The sequence below is a fragment of the Megascapheus bottae genome, chromosome 25, assembly GCF_031878675.1.
Source record: "Megascapheus bottae isolate mThoBot1 chromosome 25, mThoBot2.hap1, whole genome shotgun sequence".
NCBI classification, from domain to species: Eukaryota; Metazoa; Chordata; class Mammalia; order Rodentia; family Geomyidae; genus Megascapheus; species Megascapheus bottae.
In genome coordinates, this window is record NC_143533.1 from 13,435,966 (window position 1) to 13,457,175 (window position 21,210).

At 45.6% G+C, this 21,210-nt stretch overlaps 1 protein-coding gene across 1 annotated transcript in view; it reads right to left on the reverse strand.

The window, feature by feature from the left end:
- Positions 1-964: 964 nt before the first annotated feature.
- The window catches only part of Lipc (lipase C, hepatic type), a 66,843-nt gene continuing 46,597 nt past the window's right edge, over positions 965-21,210 (reverse strand). The window contains exons 2-9 of the mRNA XM_090358319.1: positions 19,521-19,708; positions 18,405-18,587; positions 17,807-17,924; positions 15,586-15,819; positions 11,973-12,215; positions 6,131-6,248; positions 4,636-4,854; positions 965-1,334 (exon numbers count right to left, since the gene is read on the reverse strand). Of these exons, the coding sequence (XP_090214445.1) occupies positions 1,238-1,334; positions 4,636-4,854; positions 6,131-6,248; positions 11,973-12,215; positions 15,586-15,819; positions 17,807-17,924; positions 18,405-18,587; positions 19,521-19,708 (1,400 nt within the window). The 3' untranslated portion in view covers positions 965-1,237. The remainder of the gene's footprint in view (positions 1,335-4,635; positions 4,855-6,130; positions 6,249-11,972; positions 12,216-15,585; positions 15,820-17,806; positions 17,925-18,404; positions 18,588-19,520; positions 19,709-21,210) is intronic.

Genomic DNA, 21,210 nt, shown 5'->3' on the forward strand with positions numbered 1-21,210 from the left:
CCAAAGCCTTATCTTAATGGGAACATGGGCCTCAACAAAAGAAATTTGAGGAGCACTAATATTCAGTCTGTGACAGATTTGTTGAGATATTCTGAGGCTTTCCTCAGCTTTATTTTAACCATTATTAAAAATGGAATCGCATTTATTTTATTAATAATCAACTTTCCATCATTTCCTGTTTTCACTATAGTTTATTAGAATTCTGCTTCCATGTGTTTGGAGCCATGAAATAATTGTGTGATTCGCATATCTATTCAAGTAGATTCTTTTTTATTTTTTAGTAATCTGTGTTGTCTTGAAAGGTGTGTGCTTTGGTACACACAATTAGCAATTCATCGGAGTTTTTTTTTATTGAAATGTGAGTTACAAAGTTGTTTTTTTTTTTGCAAAAACAATTGTTAGAATAAACTAGGAAGGAAGTGTGGGCAAATGGACTTAATTGCAAAACACTGTAAATTAGAATAGCAGATCTTAAATGGATCTTACATTTGTACTTATTTGCATATATTAACTTTAATCAAATAAAATTGGGAAACATTTAATTTTACCATTATGTGAAAATAGCTATATAATAGAATTTTGGAAGCTTAATTTATGACAGTGAAAGCTACCCCTCTTTAAGTTAAAACTTCATTTTAAATTTATGGAAGAGTCTCATGTAACTTTGGTTTCTAAATAAGATAGTCACTGCTGGTGGGAAATAAAATTATTTTATTTTATTTTAATTATTTTTGTGCCAGTCCTGGGGTTTGAATTTAGAGGCTTGAAACCTTAGCTTTCTTTGCCCATGGCTAACACTCTACCACCTGAGCCACAGCTCCACTTCTGGCATTTTGGGGGATTAGAGATAAGAGTCTTACAGATTTTCCTGCCTGGGCTGGTTTTGAACCATGATCCTCAGCTCTCAACTTCCTGAGTAGCTAGGATTACAGTGAGCCACCAGGCACCCGGCAAGATTCATTTCTTCTTCTTTTTCTTTTTTTTTTTTTTTTTTTTTTTTGCCAGTCCTTGGCTTGGGTCCAGGGCCTAAGCACTGTCCTTGGGTTTTCTCAAGGCTAGAGCTCTGCCACTTGAGCCATAGCACCACTTATGGCTTCTTCCTACGTATGTGGTACTGAGGAATCAAACCCAGGTCTTTGTGCATGCTAGGCAAGCACTCTACCACTAGGCCAAATTCCCAGCTGATGCTGATTCATTTATTCTTTGCAGGAGGTCATTCCTAAAGTTGTCTGCTCTTTCACTTCAGTTTGAGTTTTACATCACATTTCACGAAGACCTTCTCCTGGTTTGGGTGGAGTTGTAGATCACTCGTGTTTTCTGAGCAAAATGTCATTCTGAAGAGGTAACATAAAACAAACACGGCATTATATTTTATATATAGCTTGTGGAAGTAATCCTTTATCAAATACTACATATTGTATTTGATCATGTGATTTTTTTGCATTGAATCCTTATGTTTGCCTATATTTCCTAGAACTTCAGAGAAAATAAAATGCAAGTTAGTGAAAACAATTCTTTTTCTTTCTTTTTTCCTCTTCTGTAGATTGTGGGGCTTGAACAGCCTAGGTGCTGTCCCTGAGTTTTTGTGCCCAAAGCTAGTTCCACTTTGAGCCATAGCTCCACTTCTAGTTTTCTGTTGGTTACTTGGAGATAAGATATGTCTCATGGGCATTCTTGCCGGGCTGGCTTTGAACCATGATCCTTACATCTCAGCCTCTTAAGTAGCCAGGATTCTAGGCATAAGCCACCTGTGCCCAGTTTGAAAACAATTCTTGAGAAGTTCCCTAGGGCGTGCCTGAGTGATTTCAGTTCTGTAATCATTGAAACTCTTTGGAGGCCTTCATCGTTTCTCTCTTGCTGAGGGCCGCAAAGACTCCAGCATAAGGGTGATGTATTCCCTTCATCAAGGGTCTAGGGCAGACATAGTCCCTCAACTCTTCCCTGCCAGGCAGGCTCACTGGCCCAGCTCTCCTTAGTTGGAAATGCGCACAGCTGTTCCTCAAGGGTTTTGGCAGGAGGCTACTCTCAGCTGCTTTTACCTGGGCCAACCCTGTAAGCTCTGTGAGTCCTTATATAGGTAAAGACACACAGACAGCTAAGGAAACCTGGACATGGGTTTTGAGTCTCTTTTGGTAACCAACCACCAGGTTGCTTGGAGCATTCATGTGGTCTGAGATTTCATTTTTATATAAACTTCAATTATATCTACTATCTATCTATCCATCTATCTTCTATCTGTATCTCTATCATGTAATGATCCTCTCTATGTGGTAGAGTAATACATAGATAATGAATAGATGAATAGATACATGGTGATAGGAAGATAATGGATGGATAGAAATATATAAATAGGTAGATAAATATATAATGGATAAATAGGTAGATGTTAGCTAGCTAGCTAGATAATTGGTAGAGGAATGGATGGATAGATAATGGATAAATAGGTAGATGACAGGTGACAGCTTGAGAATACAGGCATGAGCCACCAAAGCCAGCTACTCTGAAAGTTCTGCAGTTTTCCCTTGTCATCAAATAATGTTTTCAAACGCCTGTTCATATCAGTACCTAACAAGTCTGTTTTATCCTTCATAACCTAATAAAACATTCCATCATCTAGAAATACCACAGGGCATTTATCAGTTTCCTGTTGATAGACACTGAAGATTTCTGTATAGTTTGGAAATCACATTACAACATTTTCTGTGCTCATATCCTTTGTGCATACTTTTAGGACACATGTATAAATAACCCAGAAATAGCCCATAGATACATAAAATAGGATTCTGGATCAAAGTTTTTTGTTGTTGTTGTTTGTTTGTTTTGTCTTTTGTTTTTTTTTCCAGTCCTGGGGCTTGAACTCGGCCCAAGCACTGTCTTGAGGCTTCTCAAGGCTAGAGATCTACCACTTGAGCCACAGCACCAGTTCTGGCTTTTTCTATGTATGTGGTACTGAAGAATCAAACCCAGGGCTTTGTGCATGCTTGGCAAGCACTTTACCACTAGGCCAAACTCCCAGCCCTTAGGTGACTTTTTTGAGCACCCCATAGCTGGTCGAACCCAGGTCTTTGTGCATGTTAGGCATGCACTCTACGACTAAGCCAAACTCCTGGCCCCTCAAAGTATTTTTTAAACTATTATGAAGTACAACTCTTCACATAATGAAAATTTCAGTAACGTAAGTTCTATGAGACTAAGGACTTGTTCTGGTCACTTCTATATATCTGTTGTCTGACACAAGGTAGATCCCTCACTAAGCTTTAGTTGAATGGGATTGCCTTGGGAGCTTCTAGAATGTACACTATTTTTGAGAATATCCATTTCTTTATCCTTGCAACTAATTTTATATGGATCACTAGACCACGGGCAGACAGGACAGTGAGCCCAACTGATGGAGAAAGGATCTGGGAGAAATGGGCCATGGAAACAAATGGCCAGTGAATCCAAGGTGGAGCAGATGTGAGCTTCAACCATTGACCATGATCCTGAGCTGTATGAATAAATGTGATGTTCAGGTACAGCTGAGGTCCACTTCCAAGAGTTGCTGAGAAGATTAGGGAAAGGTAATGTTTGTGAACAATCGTTTCCCTCTCTTCCTTCTTCAGGCCTCAGCTTGTGCACAAGTGTGGATGGCATCCAGTCACCTTGCTGGACCAAGGTCCCCATGCTGAGAAACTGCTCTCTAGCGAAGAACTCGAGAGTAACCTGGCTTGGAAACAGCAATATTGATTGCCAGGAGTGTAAAGGTCATGGGAAAAGAAGTCAAGACGTAAGAAGAGATCATCAAGAAAAAAAGAAAAATCCACTGGAAGACTGCACACTGGGGCTCTAAGTAATTGCCAGGATTTTGCATCCCTGGGAGATAAAAATCTCAGCATGCAATCATATAAGGTATAAGAATATAAATTTGCCATGGGCTGGCTCCCTGCAGGGATACCCAGGGCTGAGGGAGGTATGAGGTTCAGAGGTTGGAAGCACACTGTATCCCCTCCCCACTAAGGGAAGCCAAAGGGTCAAATGAATTTGCTGATGGAGAAAGATGGGAGGGGAGGGGTGAATTTCCTTAATACAGAAGGGTTGAGATAGGGAAGGCCTTGAGGAAGCAAAGACTGATCCTATCATGGAGAATACAGAGCTACAGAAAAGCATGGTTGCCATGGCAAAATGTTGAGCATCCCTCCAGGAAATCGGTAGGAAGAGCTGGACCACCCTTCCTTCTCTTCATTGCATCCTCCTCCCAGGTCCTCCTCTTCTCCAGGGTCTGTGAAGATAAGCTCCTCCCTTCCTTCTTTCTTCCCTTCCTCCTTCCCTCCCTCCTTTCCTTCCTTCTCTCCCTCCCTCCCCAATACTGGGGTTGAACTCAGAGCCTAGGTACTATCCTTTAGCTTTTTCACTCAAGGCTGGTAAACCACTTGAGAGTCACACTCCACTTAGTTTTTTGCTGCTTAATTAGAGATAAGTGCTTCATAGTAGACTTTTCTGCCTAGGCTGGCTTCAAACTGCAGGCCTCATATTTCAACCTCCTAAGTAGCTAGGATTAGTTATAAGCCACCAGCACCCAGGTCTACACTTAATCTTGAAAGCACAGTGATACCTTCTTCCTATGCTTCATGTGAGAGGTGAACCACTGTGGCTCACCTTTGCTGGGTCTCCCCGTGCTTGGCTCGGATGGTCTTCAGAATGAGGCCTGGGTGGTGGGGAGCTGGACCCCAAGGAATAATGGTATGCATAGTATTCCAGACATGGGCCCACACTGCCCTGGTTTCCCACTTGAACTTGATCACGCTCAACTCTCCCATGTCTAAGTCCAGTGTGGTAAGGAAGCTATAGGTTTTGTTGCTGATGATGCGTTCACCCCTGGAAGACATGGAGGAAGGCAGACAGTGAGTCCTCTTTGTAGCACTCAGATGTGTTTAGTTAGCATAGGTGTAGTTAGTTGACTTCATTAGCTTGGGCTGTGTCTTCATGGCTTCTAGAAAAAAAGTTTTCCCTACTCTTCACAGTAGACAGTGGAGTATAGGAAATTCTTTTATATTCTCTCTCTCCCTCCTCCCCTCTCTCTGTCTCCTCTCTTCTCTCCCTATCTCCCCCCCCTTCTCTCCCTAGTAATACTTTCTTCTACCGTATAAATAGAAGCTTTTAGTAAAGCATCAATGCACAAAGGTATTAGGGGGAAAATTGCCTAGAAAAGGGCTGCACCAATTTATACATACAGACTTGAGGTACTGTTAAAAGTTGCACTCAGTAATCTCCCAGACATTATAGGATCACAGCTAGAGAGAGAGAACAGCTAGATAATGTCCCTGCCTGCCATCCAGAGCCACTCCCCTGGGGATGGTGATCCACAGAGCAGGATTGAGGCGATGCTGGGCCCAGATGAGGTAGATGGAGGGATGGTCCCTGGCACCACTCTTCCTCCCTCTTACTGAAATACGTTGGGAAGCATTGTGTAGGAATTGACCCACCTGCTCAGCTGTGAGCACCCTGTGTGGAGTCCAGCCCTTTCTTGCTTTATTTTTCAGATAAGGTCCTCTGTTTTTGTCTGGGGTCAGCTTTGAATGTTGATCTTACTACTTACACCTCTTGGGCAGCTGAGATTATAAACACATATCACCATATTACATAAACACTTATTACCTAGCATGTTCGTTGAAATACAGGCTGGCTAATGTTTGGCCCAGGCTGGCCTTAAACCATGATCCTCCTGATCTTCTGCCTACTGAATATCTAGCCTAATTCATTTGCTACCTGTCTAAGCTGGGGAGTCTGCTGTGATGAAAATATCAGTTGTCATGGCTTCCAGAACTTACTAGAAAGATGCCCAGACCCTTGTGGTTACCTACTCTGCCCGCACAGCATCTTTCTGCTGAATCTCCTTTCTGAATGGCCAACTCTGGTAGTGTCATCTCTGACATCACTATCTATACCACACATGCCACCAACCCAGGAGGTGGGGGCTGTGACCCTAGAAGTTTGAGGAGGGTTCCAAAGGGCCAGAGCTGCCATCAGCCAGGAAAAATGGCTCCAGTGTGGCCTAAAGTAGAATCAATCCAGAGCCCATAAGAGAAAGACTGCTGTCACCAACCATAAGGTGACCCAGATATACTCAACAGCATGACCTGGATGTACTCACAGTGTGACCTGAATGTTCTTCTTCTCCCCTTTTGTTCCAAGTAGTGACATGCTCAAGGTCGGTTCTATTGGTTTCCCAATTTCATTGATGAATTGAATCTTGAATTGGTAGTGATTAACTAGGTGGAGGGGGGGTGGGTAGAGACAGAACATGGGATTTAATTTTTTGAAAATACTTTCCTCTTTTAGATGAGTTCATTTATTAATTATTTTTTTGAGATTTGAACTCAGACCTCCACTTAAGTTGTGCCTCCAGTTCCTTTAAACAATTATGATTATTAATTATTATTATTATTGTTATTAGTATTTGAGCTTGAATTTAGGACCTGGGTGCTAACCCTGAGCTCTTTTTGCTCAAGGTAGCACTCTACCACTGTGATCCCTAGTGCCACTTCCAGTTTTCTGGTGGTTAATTGGAAAGAAAGACTCTCACGAGGACTTTCCTGCCCAGGCTGGCTTCAACACTGTGATTCTCAGATCTCAGCCTCTTGATTAGATGAGATTAGAGGTGTGGGCCATCAGTGCTTGACATTGGTGCTAAACTGAGTTTGAATTCAGAGCCAAGCCAAGTCAGGCACTTTACCACTTGAGCCATGTCCCCAGACCACCACCCTTTCTTTTCCAGACTTGCTTCAAACCTCAATTCCCCCATCTCTTCCTTTTCACAGCTGTGATTACAGGCGTGAGCCACTGTGCCTGGTCTGGGATAACTTTTTTTTTTCTTCCAGTCCTGGGGCTTAAAGTCAGGGTCTGAACACCAACCTTGAGCTTTCTCAAGGCTAGTGCTCTACTACTTGAGCCACAGCACCAGCTCTGTTTTTTTCTGTATATGTGGTACTGAGGAATTGAACCCAAGGCTTCGTGCATGCTTGGCAAGCACTCTACCACTTGGCCACACTCACGTCCCTGAGGTGACTTTTTGAGTACCACGTAGCTGGTTGTAAGCAGCAGGGCCAGAATGAAAACCCATACATTCTAGTTCTGGAACTTCAAATTTATACTGTTTTATATTGGGACTAAAGAAGTTGAAGTGTGAAATGAGATTTCAATTTTTAAAAATGTCACAGCAATTATGGAAAAAATAAACCAGAAATATTATTCAGCCATAGAAAATGTTTATGGAGTTTCAAGACTAAGTTATTTGCCCAGGTTGTCTCAGAAACCCTGGGTGCTCAAATAATTCCCTTGTTCTGGTTTTCTGAGTAGCTGGGACTATAGACTATAGACTATAGACACTCCCCTGCTCAACTAATGATTATAATTCTGATAACTACCACTTCATGCTTGACTAAGTCACTGATTTCAAGCTTATTGCTTCACTCAGTTATCTCATTTCTCTGTACACACTTTGTCCGAGGCTCCTTTGATTTTTCCTTCCTATGTCACTTGGCAAAGAAGCAGGGCTCACGTGAAGTCACTGGATCTATGTCCGGTGGCTTACTGGTGAAGAAGGACAGTCAGATGCTAGTCAGGTGATCCTGACTTCATACTCCCAGCCATATGACTCACTCCCAGAAAGCCATGAAACAATATTTTTGGAGAGACTCCAATGCTTAGAAGTGAGAGGAGGGGAAGAAAGCTTTTCCAAACCATATGAAATTGTATATCTAACGTGAGACCAGCTCTGTAACAGCAGGCACAAAAGTAGGGAGGGGAACTTACAGAAATAGTAACCCTGGAGACACAGAGAGGCAATTTTGTTCTCTTCTTTATGCTTTTCTACAAGATCCATGCTTTCTTGAAAAAAAAAACTATGTATTTTAATTAGGATCTTACTGGAAAAAGCAAGAGCTTTGAAAGGCATTTTAAAAAGAAAGTCAGAGAATTCTGCCTATAATCCTAACTACTAAGGAAGCTGAGATGTGAGGGTTGAGGTTTAAAGGAAGTGTAGACAGGAAGTGCCATTTGAGTCTTATCTCCAATTAGCCACCAAGAAGCTGGAAGTGAAGCTATGGTTCAAGTGATAGAGCACTAGCCTTGAGCCAGAAATCTCAGGGAAAGTGCCCAGGCCCTGAGTTCAATAGCCTGAAGAAATAAAAGCTCATCTGGAGGCATGGTTCAAGTAGCAGAGTACCAGCTGTGAGCAAGAAAGCTGTGTGAGCATGAGGCTCTAAGCAGTGTCTTGACCCAGGAGGAGCTTGCACCTGGGCTCTGATTGTAGCTCAGATGACATGCAGCCTCTGTCATGGCTCATGTCGCTGTCCATGTCTTAGGTCCTGAAAGCAGTCTTGATTAGCAATCGTGTTTGTGCAAATCATAGCCTCCACAGTGCCACTAGGCATCTGCAGAGCACTCTGTGGGACAGGACATACCACATTAGATCCTCATTGTCACTGGGAAGAAGGACACAAACACCTTCCACTTGTCGAGGTTCTGCTATGCATGACATTCCATACCAGGTGCTCTATGTGCCTCACCACAGCTCCTAATAAACATGCTGCCCAGTCTCCTTGGGCCACCTCTACAACTGGCATCTCATCCACTCTCTGCCCTGCTCTGCACAGCTCATCAGAGCTGTGTCTCCCACAATCCCTTGGGCTACATTCCCTGTAATCCCTTGGGGGTGAACCTCTCACAGTCCCTTGGGTTGCACCTCCTACAATCCCTTGCTTACTGGTTTCTGGTTGGCTTTGGCCACAAGTGGGGGATCAGGGTGAAGGAAAGGTGCTGAGCCCCCACAATTAGCAACAGCCTCTCCTCCCTGCATGCTGCTTTTCCATGGACTGTTCTCTTCCTCTGATCTTCCCTCTTGCCTTTAGACTCAGAGTACAGACACAACCCCATGGGGTTGCTTCTCTTCACCGCTTCAGAGTCCTACTGCCTCTCTTCCATTGACCCAGGGTCAGGGGGCCCTGTTTTCTGCCGAGACCTACATTGATATGGTGCCGATGGTCTTGGTAAATTACAGACACAGAAGTTGAGATTTAGAGACCTATGGCTACTCTGATTAGTAAAAAGTGGAGCAGAATTTGAACCATTGATCCTGCCCATGTCTCTCTGATGGTTAGGTTTTGCAAGCTAGGTATACCCTTTGGAAGCAATACAAATATATGATCTTAAAAGGAATTTACAATAAGAATGTCTTGGTTTGCCTTTCTTTTCTCTTCCTTTCTTTCTTTCTTTCTTTCTTTTTCTTTCTTTTTTTTCTTCTTTCTCTTTGAATCATGAGCTATTGGTTTGGGGAGATCTTTTGACCTTATTCCTCATTGTGAATATTTTTAAATACTTTTTTTCTCCCTCTGTGGGTGGATTTTTCTCTCACAGGGATAAAGGAAATGGTATTGCTTAAATTTTTCTAAATCTGGGTTTCTTGAGTGCAAATGTGTCCAGCTTGTGAGAAGGTCAAGTTCATGACCCCAAGGTCATGACCACAGGATGTGGTTTGAATATTGCAAATGGATGGATGAGTGACAGCTAGTGCTGGGGGGTGGATGTATTAACCCAGGTGTGGGAAAGAGAGGCAGGAGGGTTTGTCCACATCTGTGATTATTCTGTCAGGTTTAACAGCACAGCCCACTTACATGTGGCCTAGTTATTCTGAGATCGCATGCCTACCTGCTCTGGGCTTGAACTCAGAGTCAGAGCAGGCTCTCACACCTTTTTCACTGGAAGCCTGTTATTCTTGAGCCACACTTCCATTTTTGTTGGTAACTTTTAGAGTCTCACAGACTTGTCTTTCTGAGATAGCTTTGAACCACAATCTTCACATCGTAGCCTCTTGAGTAGCTGGGATTACACATGGGAGCCATGGGCTCTGTATATATTTTGCCACTGGTTCAAGGTTTCATAGTAGTTGGGCAGCAAAGCCAAGGTTCTTGCTATTCCTTTATCTCAATCTTAAGTATCTCATGGCTTCTTTTAGAACTTTCCATGGAAGGCAGTGAAAACCTTCCATAGAGGTAGCTGAGAAAAAGCCACTGAGAAGATAGGTGAGTTCAAAATCACAGCCTACCTGGTCATGGCACCAACAGAGGGACAGTGGTTACTGGTTAGCTAGAGTGAGCAACAGAATTGAGTTTGGAGGATTAAGTGCAGGTAAGGGGAGCCTTGAAAAACACAGAGAGCCAAGAAGAGGAAGCGAGAGTTGGAAGAGGTCAGGAGAGGAAAAGGATGACACACAGGTGGAAGTCCTCCAGAGCAAAGATCACTCAGGGACTAGGCTGGGTCTTGCACTTCACAGGCCAAGAATGCAGAGAACCAGGTCTTAGATGCTCAGATCAGCTGCAAAGAACATTTGCACTGCCACGCCTTGTGTGGGTGCTTCAACCTAGGTGCATCTCATTGCCTTTACAGGAAAATGGAGGGCACCTCCTTGCCTTTCTCTTTCTGTCTGTTTCTCCCAGATGCTATGACAACACATCCATCATGATGCCTGGGCAAGGCACCTATAAGTACACCAACACTCTCCCCACCTCCCAACACACACCCAGTCATCTTATGGAGCTATCCTGCTTATGACATGAATCTGGGCCTGCCTTAATACTGACCAGTTTCCCTCTTTCAAGTTTCAGAATGGTTCTCAAGTTTAGAAGGCTTTCTCTGGGGAGTAAAACAAAAAAGGAGGAGGCAATGATTAATATGCCTAAATTCTTGCTTGCCACCATTGTGTTTAGCAAGTTCTGGGGTACAGGAGTAGAAAATCGATCCTTGGATGGTTTTGAAGCACTGTCTTGGGAACTGGCCGGGAGGGAGTGAGGCCAGTCATTCCTTGGGAAGCTACAACAGAGAGGCGATATTTATCTTGTCAAAGCAGACCCTGCATGAAAATAAGGACACAATTACATGTCTTTGAAAAAATACCCACTAGGCCTTCACTGCCCACCAAGATTAGGCAAAGTCCTCTGTTTTAGGAATCTACACATATTCATTCAATTACAAGTGGTGGCCAGACAAAGGTTTAGGGCTGATGCTATAGATGGTCATGGCATAGTCAGGTGGCCAAGATGGAAGGCATCATACCAGCCACACCCATCCATTGAGTTTGGGGTTTTGGCTTTTGCTTTTTTGTGTTTGTGCAGAGATGAAGCTACTTTTATTTCCTCAGCTTTTGGATGCATCAACCATGTATTTGTGGCTAGTATGAGAAACTGAATTTTTGGTTTGAATTGGGGGAGAGATAGGTTGATATTGGGGCTTGATCTCATGGCTTTATCCTCTCCTTTGGCTGTGTGTGTGTGTGTGTGTGAGAGAGAGAGAGATTGAGAGAGAGAGAGAGAGAGAGAGAGAGAGAGAGAGAGAGAGAGAGAGAGAGAGAGAGAGAGAGAAAGAGAGAGTCCTAGGGCAGGGCCTGGGCACTGTCCCTGAGCTTTTACACTCAAGGCTAGCACTCTACCACTTTGAGCCACAGTACCATTACAATTTTCTGGTGATAACAGTCTCTCTAAGACTGTCCTTCCTGGGCTGGCTACCTGCTGGGTAGCTAAGATTACAGGTGTCCCTGGCTCATTTGGCTTTTTCACTCAAGGCTATAGTGACCTAGCACTGGAGCCTCAATTGATTTAAGTTTCCTCAGATTCAAACATCAGGGAGGACTGAGAGGAAAAGAGCTGGGTTCTCCGCTGCAGACCGTCCAGAACCCTGGACAACGAGCCATGTTACAGCTGGAGGGAGGAGCCTTCTGCAGCTAACACTCTAGGGGACCAGGAAAATGCAGACAGAGAGGTTACACCAAGGCCGACCATTCTAGAAACTACCAAGGAGTTTTCTCCGGCCCTTGTCAGCCAGGTATGGCATAGTTGGGAAAGGAGATAAGGCACTACCTTTGTTACCTGAAGCCTGTGCTATATTGAAACCCCAAGACTCCACTCTTTCCTTTTGGTCTCAGCTTGTTCTTCTGCACTCACCCTTGAAGGGGGACTGGGCTCGGGTGATGAGGAAGAGTTTCTTGTTCTTTCTGGGTTGGTCCTGGCGAATGTGGTAGCCCAGCCTGTTGCAACGACCCTTCTTGCAGCTGAGGCACAGGCCCTGCTGGAAGCGGTCCATGTCTGTACACTCGTAGCCTATGCTCTGCTGGTCCTTGGGCCTCAAGGAGTTGATGAACAGGTGCACCGACCTCTCGTGGGAACATTTTAAGGTCTGAAAGATGGCTAAAACATAAGATTAAAAAAAATAAGGTATGATTAGGCCGGGAAGGTGGCTTAGTGGTAGAGTGCTTGTCTAGCATGCATGAAGCCCTGGGTTCAATTCATGGGTACCACATACACAGAAAAAGCCAGACGTGGTGCTGTGGCTCAAGTGGTCAAGCGCTAGCCTTGAGCAAAAGACACTCAGGGGCAGTGCCCAGGTCTTGAGTTCAAACACCAGGACTGGCACACACACACAAAAGAAAAAAGAAAAAGGCATTATCGCCTAAGCACCCCCAAATGGCCTCACCTCAGAGGGTCCTCTTGCTTTTGGCCACACAGCAGGTTAGCAGCAGCAGCAGCATGCACTCAGGGCAGGCAACATTGCTAAAGTGGTCCCCTCCTCCCCCGGCACAGCAGAGAGATGTGGCAGTAGATCCCTCTCCATCATCTAATGTCAGGGTGGGTGGAGGGAAGGTGTTTCCATGGCAACCAAATGTCACTGATGGATAGTAGTTAGCCATGAGCCATGGGAAAGACACAGGAAGCCCAAGATAGAAAAAAAAAAGAGAGAGACCACGAGAGCTCTATATTGTAATTAAGCTTTCCATGGCTATAGAGGACAGAGTCTTGTCTAAGGTGGGTCAACAAATAACTGTGTGTGTGTGTGTGTGTGTGTGTGTGTGTGTGTGTGTGTGTGTGTGTGTGTGCTAGTATTGGGGGCTTGAATTCAGGGGCTCATGCTCTCCTTTGGCTTTTTTTTTTCACTCGATGGTGCTCTACCACTTGAGCCACACCTCCATTTCCAGCTTTTTGGTAGTCCATTGGACCAGCATCTGGGCTTCCTAGAAGTGATTTTATTTTACCTTAAAAAAAAAGTACTCTCAAATGAACTCTAGGAAATGGAAACAAGAGTTGTGTGTGTGTTTCCTTGTTGCTGTTTTTGCTTTTGTTTCTTTTGATCTTATGTGTGTACTTATCTGTCTGGGAGGGTGAGGAGGCACAGAAATGGAGGGATAAAGGGTAAACAAGGGGCCGGGAGTTTGGCCTAGTGGTAGAGTGCTTGCCTAGCATGCACAAAGACGTGGGTTCGATTCCTCGGTACCACATATGTAGCAAAAATCCAGAAGTGGTGCTGTGGCTCAAGTGGTAGAACCCTAGCCTTGAGAAAATCCAGGGACAGTGCTCAGGCCCTGAGCCCAAGCCCAGGACTGGTAAAAAAAAAAAAAAGGGTAAACACATGCAGCAGTGGTTCTCACTGGACACCATGTTGAAAATTAATTATACATATTGTTGGTAGGGCTGGGAGGGGAAAATCTGGGAGAGAACAAGGAAAAGGGTGAAAGAAATCCCCTCCTTACCCCACTTAAGTAACTGGAACCCCTTTGTACATTACTTTTACAATAACAAATAAAAAAATACCCTCTAACTAGCCAGTTGCCAGTGGCTCACGCCTGTAATCCTAACTACTGAGGAGGCTGAGATCTGAGGATCATAGTTCAAAGCCAGCCTGGGCATCAAAGTCTGTGAGACTCTTATTTCCAATGAACCACCCGAAAACTGAAAGTTGCACTGTGACTCGAGTGGTAGAGTGCTAGTCTTGAGCTGAAGAGTTCAGGGATAGCAGCCAGGCCCAGAGTTCAAGCCCTATTACTGAAAAAAAAATAGTAGTCTCTAACTCTTAATCTAGTAAGGAGATACAGCAGAGCCATACAAAGCACCTAATAGGCATAGCCCAGGTTACTTTGCTGAAAGCTATTTCCCCGCTTAAGCTGGGACAATAGGAGTGTGCTACCTTACCTAGAATGCTGCTTGAGATGGAATCTCCAAAACCTTTATTTTAGCTAGATTGACCTTGAACTCTGCCTCCCAAGTAACAAGGGGCACAGGCTCAAGCTATCATACCCAATTCTCTGAGTGTTTTGAGCCAAATGCCAAGAACAGCCACATCATCTCTCGAGGCCAATAGTTTCTTGTTTCCTACTGTTCAATCACCCATTCCAGGCCTGATCTCATCTTCATGGTTACATTTTGGAGCAGGGCATGGAATGACATATGTCTAAGGCCATTTATCATCCCTATCTCGAGTATCTATGGAAATCTGAAAGGAAGGCTGGGTGGTCAGTTGGGAACTGTGGGTGACCAGATTTGAGGGAGATTGGGGTGACCCATGAGAGATGTAAGCCATGATAAAAGGGGTGGCCTGGGCAGGCAGAAGGCTGGGAGTCTGGCCAAAATGACATGATGTGGACCATGAAGGTCATACTGACATTGGAGAGGTAAGAGAGGTGATGTAAGTGCCCCAAAGAGCGCATGCTTGGGGGACTTTTGGGGGTGAGAAGGCAGTGTGCCAGGGTGGGGGCGGGTGTCTGCAGCTGATTTACAGTAAGTGATTGGGAATGTTTCTGACAGGGTGATGTTTTTAAAATGAGAAATGCAGAAAGCCTGTGGTCAGTGTGTGTGTGTGTGTGTGTGTGTGTGTGTGTGTGTGTGTGTGTGTGTGTGTATGTGTGTGTGTGTGTGTGTGTTGGTCTTAGGACTTCAACTCAGGGCCTGGGCTCTGTCCCTGAGCTTTTCTGCTCAAGGCCAGTGCTCTCCCACTTGAGCCACAGCTCCACTTCTAGCTTTTTGGTGGTCAGTTGGGCAGAGGACTCCCACACACTTTCCTGCCTGGACTGGCTTTGAATCATGATTTTCAGGTCTCAACTTCCTGAGTAGCTGGGATTACAGGCATGGGGCACTGGTGTCTGGTGTCTGGCTGAGATTGCGTTCTTTAATCCCGTAACTGGTAATAGATTTGTATGTGAATGTCTGGGTTTCGGGGATCTGAGACAAGTGAGAGCCCACCCGGATCATACCACGTCCATTTCTGCCCTCAGGAAAAGTATGGAAGGACAGATTAATAGCTGAACTTCATCCTGGAAGAATTCAGTCACATCCTGCCTGGTAGGACAGAGCTCTGGGGTCCTATTCCTATAAAACCAGAAATCAAAAAGGGATGGCCTAATCAGATAGATGATGCCTTTGTGGCTCAGAATAGAGGAAACCTCTGAGTGAGGAAACTACTAGAAAAAACAGGACTAACTACCAGTGGTCAGGAAGGTCAGTTCCCCTGAAGTGACTTTGCTTGTGCCCCCCTGGGCAGGGAGGTAAGAGATGATAAAACTGAATGGAGTTTTCCCTTTTTCCTGGAGATATCTTCTTAGTATGAAGAGGGCTTTCTGGCAGCTTCTCCCACAAGCCCACTCACTGAGAGGCATTGCTGAACATGCCCTTGGCTCAACCTTGGCAACATACTCCCAGGTCCCATGGTTAATGGATTCTAATGGCTCCCACAGGCCTAGGGCAGCTGAGGGAAGCTGGCTAGCCCTCTCGGCCATGTGGTCTTGCTCACCATTCAAGCCGTGCAGAGCAATGTGTTTGTAGGCTTCCAGGATGTGGCAGCCAGGCTGGAAGGTGCCCCCATTGGGGTAGAAATCATAGTGTCCAATGGGCTGCTGGATACCCACTCTCAGGCCCATGTACTCCTGCGTAAAGGTGTGAATGGCATCCACAAAGTTGGCATCATCTGGGGAAAGGCGATCTTGGGGGGATGATTTCTCAAACAAAGGACCTGCGGCATCCAACCCTGATGGGAGAGTAAGGCTAAGGTGAGGAAGAGACCAGAAGGGAGGAGAAATGTGAATCTTTGAGGTCTGATGTTAATCCTCCTTGGGGAACTAGCAGGAAGTAGAAAAACCTAGGGTAGAACCTGCCAGGAAACCTTATTATACCACCTCCTCCTCCTCCTCTTCCTCCTCCTCCTCTTCCTCCTCCTCCTCTTCCTCCTCCTCCTCCTCCTCCTCCTCCTCCTTCTTTTTAGAATTAGACATCAGCTAACCATTTATTTAAGGGAAGAGAGATGTTTGCAGAGATGAGCCAGTGGTAAGAAATAAGGTTAAGGAAAGATGCTTGTGTCAGGTGCCAGTGGCTCACTCTTTTTATCCTGGCTACTCGGGAGGCTGAGATCTAAGGATTTTGGTTTGAAGTCAGCCTGGGCAAGAAGAGTCCTTGAGACTCTTAACTCCAATTAACCAGCAAAACAAAAACAAAACAACAACAGCAAAAACAATCCTGGAAATGGAGGTATGGCTCAAAGGGTAGAGTACTAGCCTTAAGCAAAGACTCTGAGAGACAGCATCCAGACCCTGAGTTCCAACTCCATGACCAGCACGAAAGAGAAAAAAAGAAAATAATATCTCTTCAATTAACCACCAAAAAGCTGGAAGTGGAGCTGTGGCTCAAGTGGTAGAGTGCTAGCCTTGAGCAAAAACACTAAGAGACAATGCCCATGCTCTGAGTTCAAACCTCAGTACTTGCCTGCACACAAAAAGTAGATGCTTGGCTATTTCAGAAAACTCTCCTGCTCAGGCTACTTGCATGAGTATCTATTTACCTAAAACAAAAACAAACACAAAACCCCAGAGTGTTCTTACATGATATGGAGTTCTAGTCCATCCAGCAGAGGAAGAACTTATCTGACATATGCAGTGAATCATTTCCCTAAACAAAGCTGACTTTTTCTCCTATATGAATGTCATTGTATTGCAGGGCCCAGCACAGCCTCAGGATATCACTGTTCTAGGGTGACAATGTCAGTAGATCTGGCTGTCCAAAGAGCTGGGCCAAGTGAGAGACAGATGTGTTTGCATGAGGGAAACAGCAAGTACATGCTGACTTGGGTCACAGTTATACACTCAAGGATTTTCCTCATCTTCCTTCCTTTGTTATCTCTGGAGAATCCATTTGTGCTATTGGCCCTGGCTGCTACCTCCACTGGGGTTGGGGAGAAGGACTGATTGACAGACGGCTGCCAAGAGAGTTCACTTATCCTCTAGCCCCGCCCACAGCCTTTCCCCTCCCTACCCCCCATTCCTTTAATAAAATGATAATCTTTTTAATCCCCTGCTGTCCTACAGGTCACTGGCTTGGCTAACCACCAAGCCAGATGTGGCCAAAGGCCTGTGGCTCAGGCCTGAGGCCAACTTGCTAAATTTTGACCCAGCCTGTTGGGCTTGCTTTCTCCATGAGAGCCAGTACTGCCCTCTGTGGAACCTTCTCACAGAATACCATGGCAGGGACGGGAGAACCAGTCTGTGGCTCATGAGTCTGATCTTAGACACTCAGGAGACTGAGATCTGAGAATCACAGTTCAAAGCAACCTTGGGCAAACAAATCCATTGGACTCTTATCTCCAATTCACTAGCAAGAAGCTGGGAGTAGAGCGGTAGATCAAGCAGTAGAGGCGCTAGCCTAGAGTGAAAAGGCTAAGGGATAATACTCAGACCCTGAATTCAAGGCCCAGGACCACACACACACACACACACACACTTTCTTGCCACAGGAATGAGCAGAAGGTGCACTTTGGCACACCTGTCAGCAGAACTGAGGCTGAAATTGACCATAATTGAATACAGTGTTGATATTTGAGAGGGTCAGCCACCCACCATATTTTCACACATCAGAGAATGGGGTCTCTTAATAAGAAAACTTGACTTTTGGGGAAAGGCGGGTGTTTGCCTGACTCCCAGAGTGGTGGTGGGGTTCAAAGAAGGTGAGATTTCAGCCAAAGTTACCTGTAATCCTCCCAATTTTTTGCTTTCCTCCAATGTAGCTGCCTGCAAATCCTGAGACGTGAGCACCCAGGCTGTACCCAATGAGGTGAACCCTGCTTCGAGAGAACTCCACAGCTTCCTGGAAGATAGCAGCACAGAAGAGTGTGGGAAGAAGCTGGGTTTAGGTAGGGGTGTGTGTGGTGGTGGGAAAGGTGTCTCTGCTAGCTCTGGACTCTTCCCTGGGATTTGAGAGACTCACAAATGAGCTGTCATGGTTATTGATGGTCCACATTTGAAGCTGATTTCTCACCTCATTGACTCTGTCCCCTCAGAGCTCTGCCCCTTGGGAGGAGGGGTCTGGCTTGCCTTTTTTTTTGGAGGGGCGAGCTTCTTGCCTATGGGGGAGGGGGCTCCCATCTAGAATGGGTGCCCAAGGGGCAATGATCATATATATTGGAGGGGGAGGGGTCTGAAAGTTTCTAGGATGTGGTTAGATCCCTTTGCATGTTCAAGTGAGTGAGCAGGGAGAAGGTGAATCCGCCAGTTGGGGGTCATGGGAGGCATCTGAGCATTGGGGATGAGGTGTCCTATCTGGGGTGCTCTTGGAGTCAGGTCTTACCTCCAGCCACCTGAGAAACGCCGCGATCTCCTGGCCCACGAGGCGGGTGTTGAGAACGGCAATGCTGTAGTGGTTATGAGCCAGGGCGATCCAGTCCACCAGCACCACATTCACTGACTGGGCTAGCTCAGATTTCAGCATGGCCGCCATCTGCCACATCCAGTTCTCCATCATGCCATCCAGCTGAGGGCAGGCCACACGCCATTAGCATCCCCAAGAGGGCACTGAGCAAGTGGTGCTAATTTCACTTCTTTCTGGGCTCCCTTCTGCCTCCTTCCACTGTTGCAGAATGCTGGATTGTTTACCCGAGGAAAAAGGGCTGATGCACATAGATTTCTCAGCCCAGTCCTCAGCCATCTGGGCTGAGAGAGCTCTAACTGTGGGCCTCACCAGCTTATCCATCAGTCAGCAGCATCCTGGCCCCACCCACTAAGGCCCAGTCCCATCCCCACTCCAGAATTCACAACCCCAAAATAGCTCCAGGTTCTGACAAACACTTCTTCCTCAAAGCCCATGTCTTAACTTTAGTTTTCTTTTTTTTTCACTTCCTTCTCTCTTCTTTCCTTCCTTCCTCCTTCCTTCCCCCTCCTTCTCTCTCCCCCTCTCTCTTTTTCTCTTTCTTTCTGTCTGTCTTGTGCTAGTACTAGGGCTTATTAAACTCAGCGCCTGTATGCTATCTCTTAGCTTTTTCCTTCTAGACTGACACTCTACCTCCACTCCAGCATTTTGGTATTTCATTGAACATAAGAGTCTCATGGACTTTCCTGCTCAAACTGGCTTTGAGCAGGGATCCTCAGATCTCAACCGTCTGAATACAGGCATGAGACTTGAGACCTCATTTTAACTGTCCAGCTGGGTGTGGTGGTTCACACCCTGTGATCCCATCTATTCAAGAGATTCAAGTAGGACTTGGGGCCTGAGGCTGGCCAGGAAAAGAAAAACAACTAAATACCCACATCTGAAAAATAACTGAAGCAACAAAATGCTGGCACTATAGATAGGTTTAGCTCAATGTTGCCTAGCAAGTGTGCAGTCCTGAATTCAAAATCCACTCTAGGAAGTAAAGAGCCAAGGTAAAATGAAGAGGAAAAGGCTAAGCAGTGCAGCATTTCATACCGACCACCCGTGGACGATCATCACCAGAGGCCAGGAGGAATTGAAGCTGCATTCCTGTAGGGACTCGGGGTGGTGCAGCTGGAGCTGACAATTCTGTGCAGCCTCATCTTGGAAGAGCAGGAATCTGGTCTTGGCTTCCTGCAGTGAGCTTTGCATCTCCAGAGCTTCAGATCTTCTCCAAAATGGCGCTTCAATAGAAAGATGGGGACAGTACTCAGCCTGGCATCTGTTCTGTCCTTGCCAGGCCTGGAGCACCCTCCCCATACCATGGAATGGCCAGAAAGGGCCCTGTAAGAAGCTAGAGGTCAGCAGTTTGGAGGGCTCCTGCAGCATTCACTATTCATGGTGGAACTATAGAATAAAGAAAGGTAAGATTTCAGGAGACCCAACATAGTACAGTGGGGGAGGGCAGTCTGCCCCCTCCCCAGTCTTGCTGTCCCAGTGACATGCCAGTCACACACTGGAGAGAGATTGGGGTGTGAGGGACATATATGAGGCCACTGAGACCTGATTTGTAGAGGTGAGCCCCAGTACCTCTGGGGGTACAGGGAGGCAAAGAGGAGCTGAGTTTTATGCAACAGGCAGAGCCAGATCCAGGATCTATGGTTGGAAACGATATGGAAGAACACTTTTGATTTTAGTTTGCAAACATTCATGCTGGAAGAAGCCAGGACAAATATAAATTCTTGTTTGTAAGTTGGGATCTTGAACTGGGCACTGGTGGCTCATACCTGTGATCCTAGCTATGAGTAGTAGTCTTCTGAGGAAGACTGAGATGTGAGGGTCATTGTTCAAAACCAGCCTGGGCTGGAAAGTCCATGAGATTCTTACCTCACCAACTGACTATGAAAAAGCAAGAAGTAGAGCTTTGTGACTGAAGTGGAAGAGCAGTAGCCTTGAGCAAAAATAACTAAGAGACAGTGTCCAGGTCCTGAGTTCAAGCACAAAAGAAACTGTACAAAAAGAAAAAAAAAGAGAAGGAAGGAAGGAAAGAAGGAAAGGAAGGAAGGAAGGAAGGAAGGAAGGAAGGAAGGAAGGAAGGAAGGAAGGAAAAGTCTTGATAAGTTTGCCTCGACTGAGTCAAATTGTGATGCTCCTGTCTTTGCCTGGGACTATAGGCATACACCATTGTGTCTGGCTCTTACCTCTTCTACTTGGCGATCTTGGGGTGTCACAAACCCAGAAGCCAAGCTAACTATAATCCAGACTTACCTTGCCTGGGGGGCGGGTAGTGGGTGAAGTTTTGTGAAGTGCTTGCTGGGAATCAGCTTACATAAGTGTCCAGGTGTTAATCTGTTCCTCTAAGAGTTATTTGTAAATCATCTCTGCATCCATTATTTAAGTTGATTACTTGACATGTGTGTGCATATGTGTGCATACGTGTGCTCTTGTTTTGTGAACATGTGTTGCTGAAACCACTTCCAGAGCTGGGAACATAGAAGAATCTATGTTTCCATCTTCTTTGCAGAGCATGCACACAGACTCTCCTCTGCTGAGGATGGAGCCCTCTGCCCCTGCTCGTGGCTCCCTTCCTCTCTCCTCCCCCTTCTCCCTTGCCCCCTCCTTTCCTCCCACCTTTTTTTCCTTCCCTCCCTCTCCTCCCTCCCCCCTCCTCTCTTCTCCCTTTCCTTCCTCCCTCCCTCTCTCCCTCCCCCTTCTCTTTCCTTCCTTCCTTCCCTTCCTCTCTCCC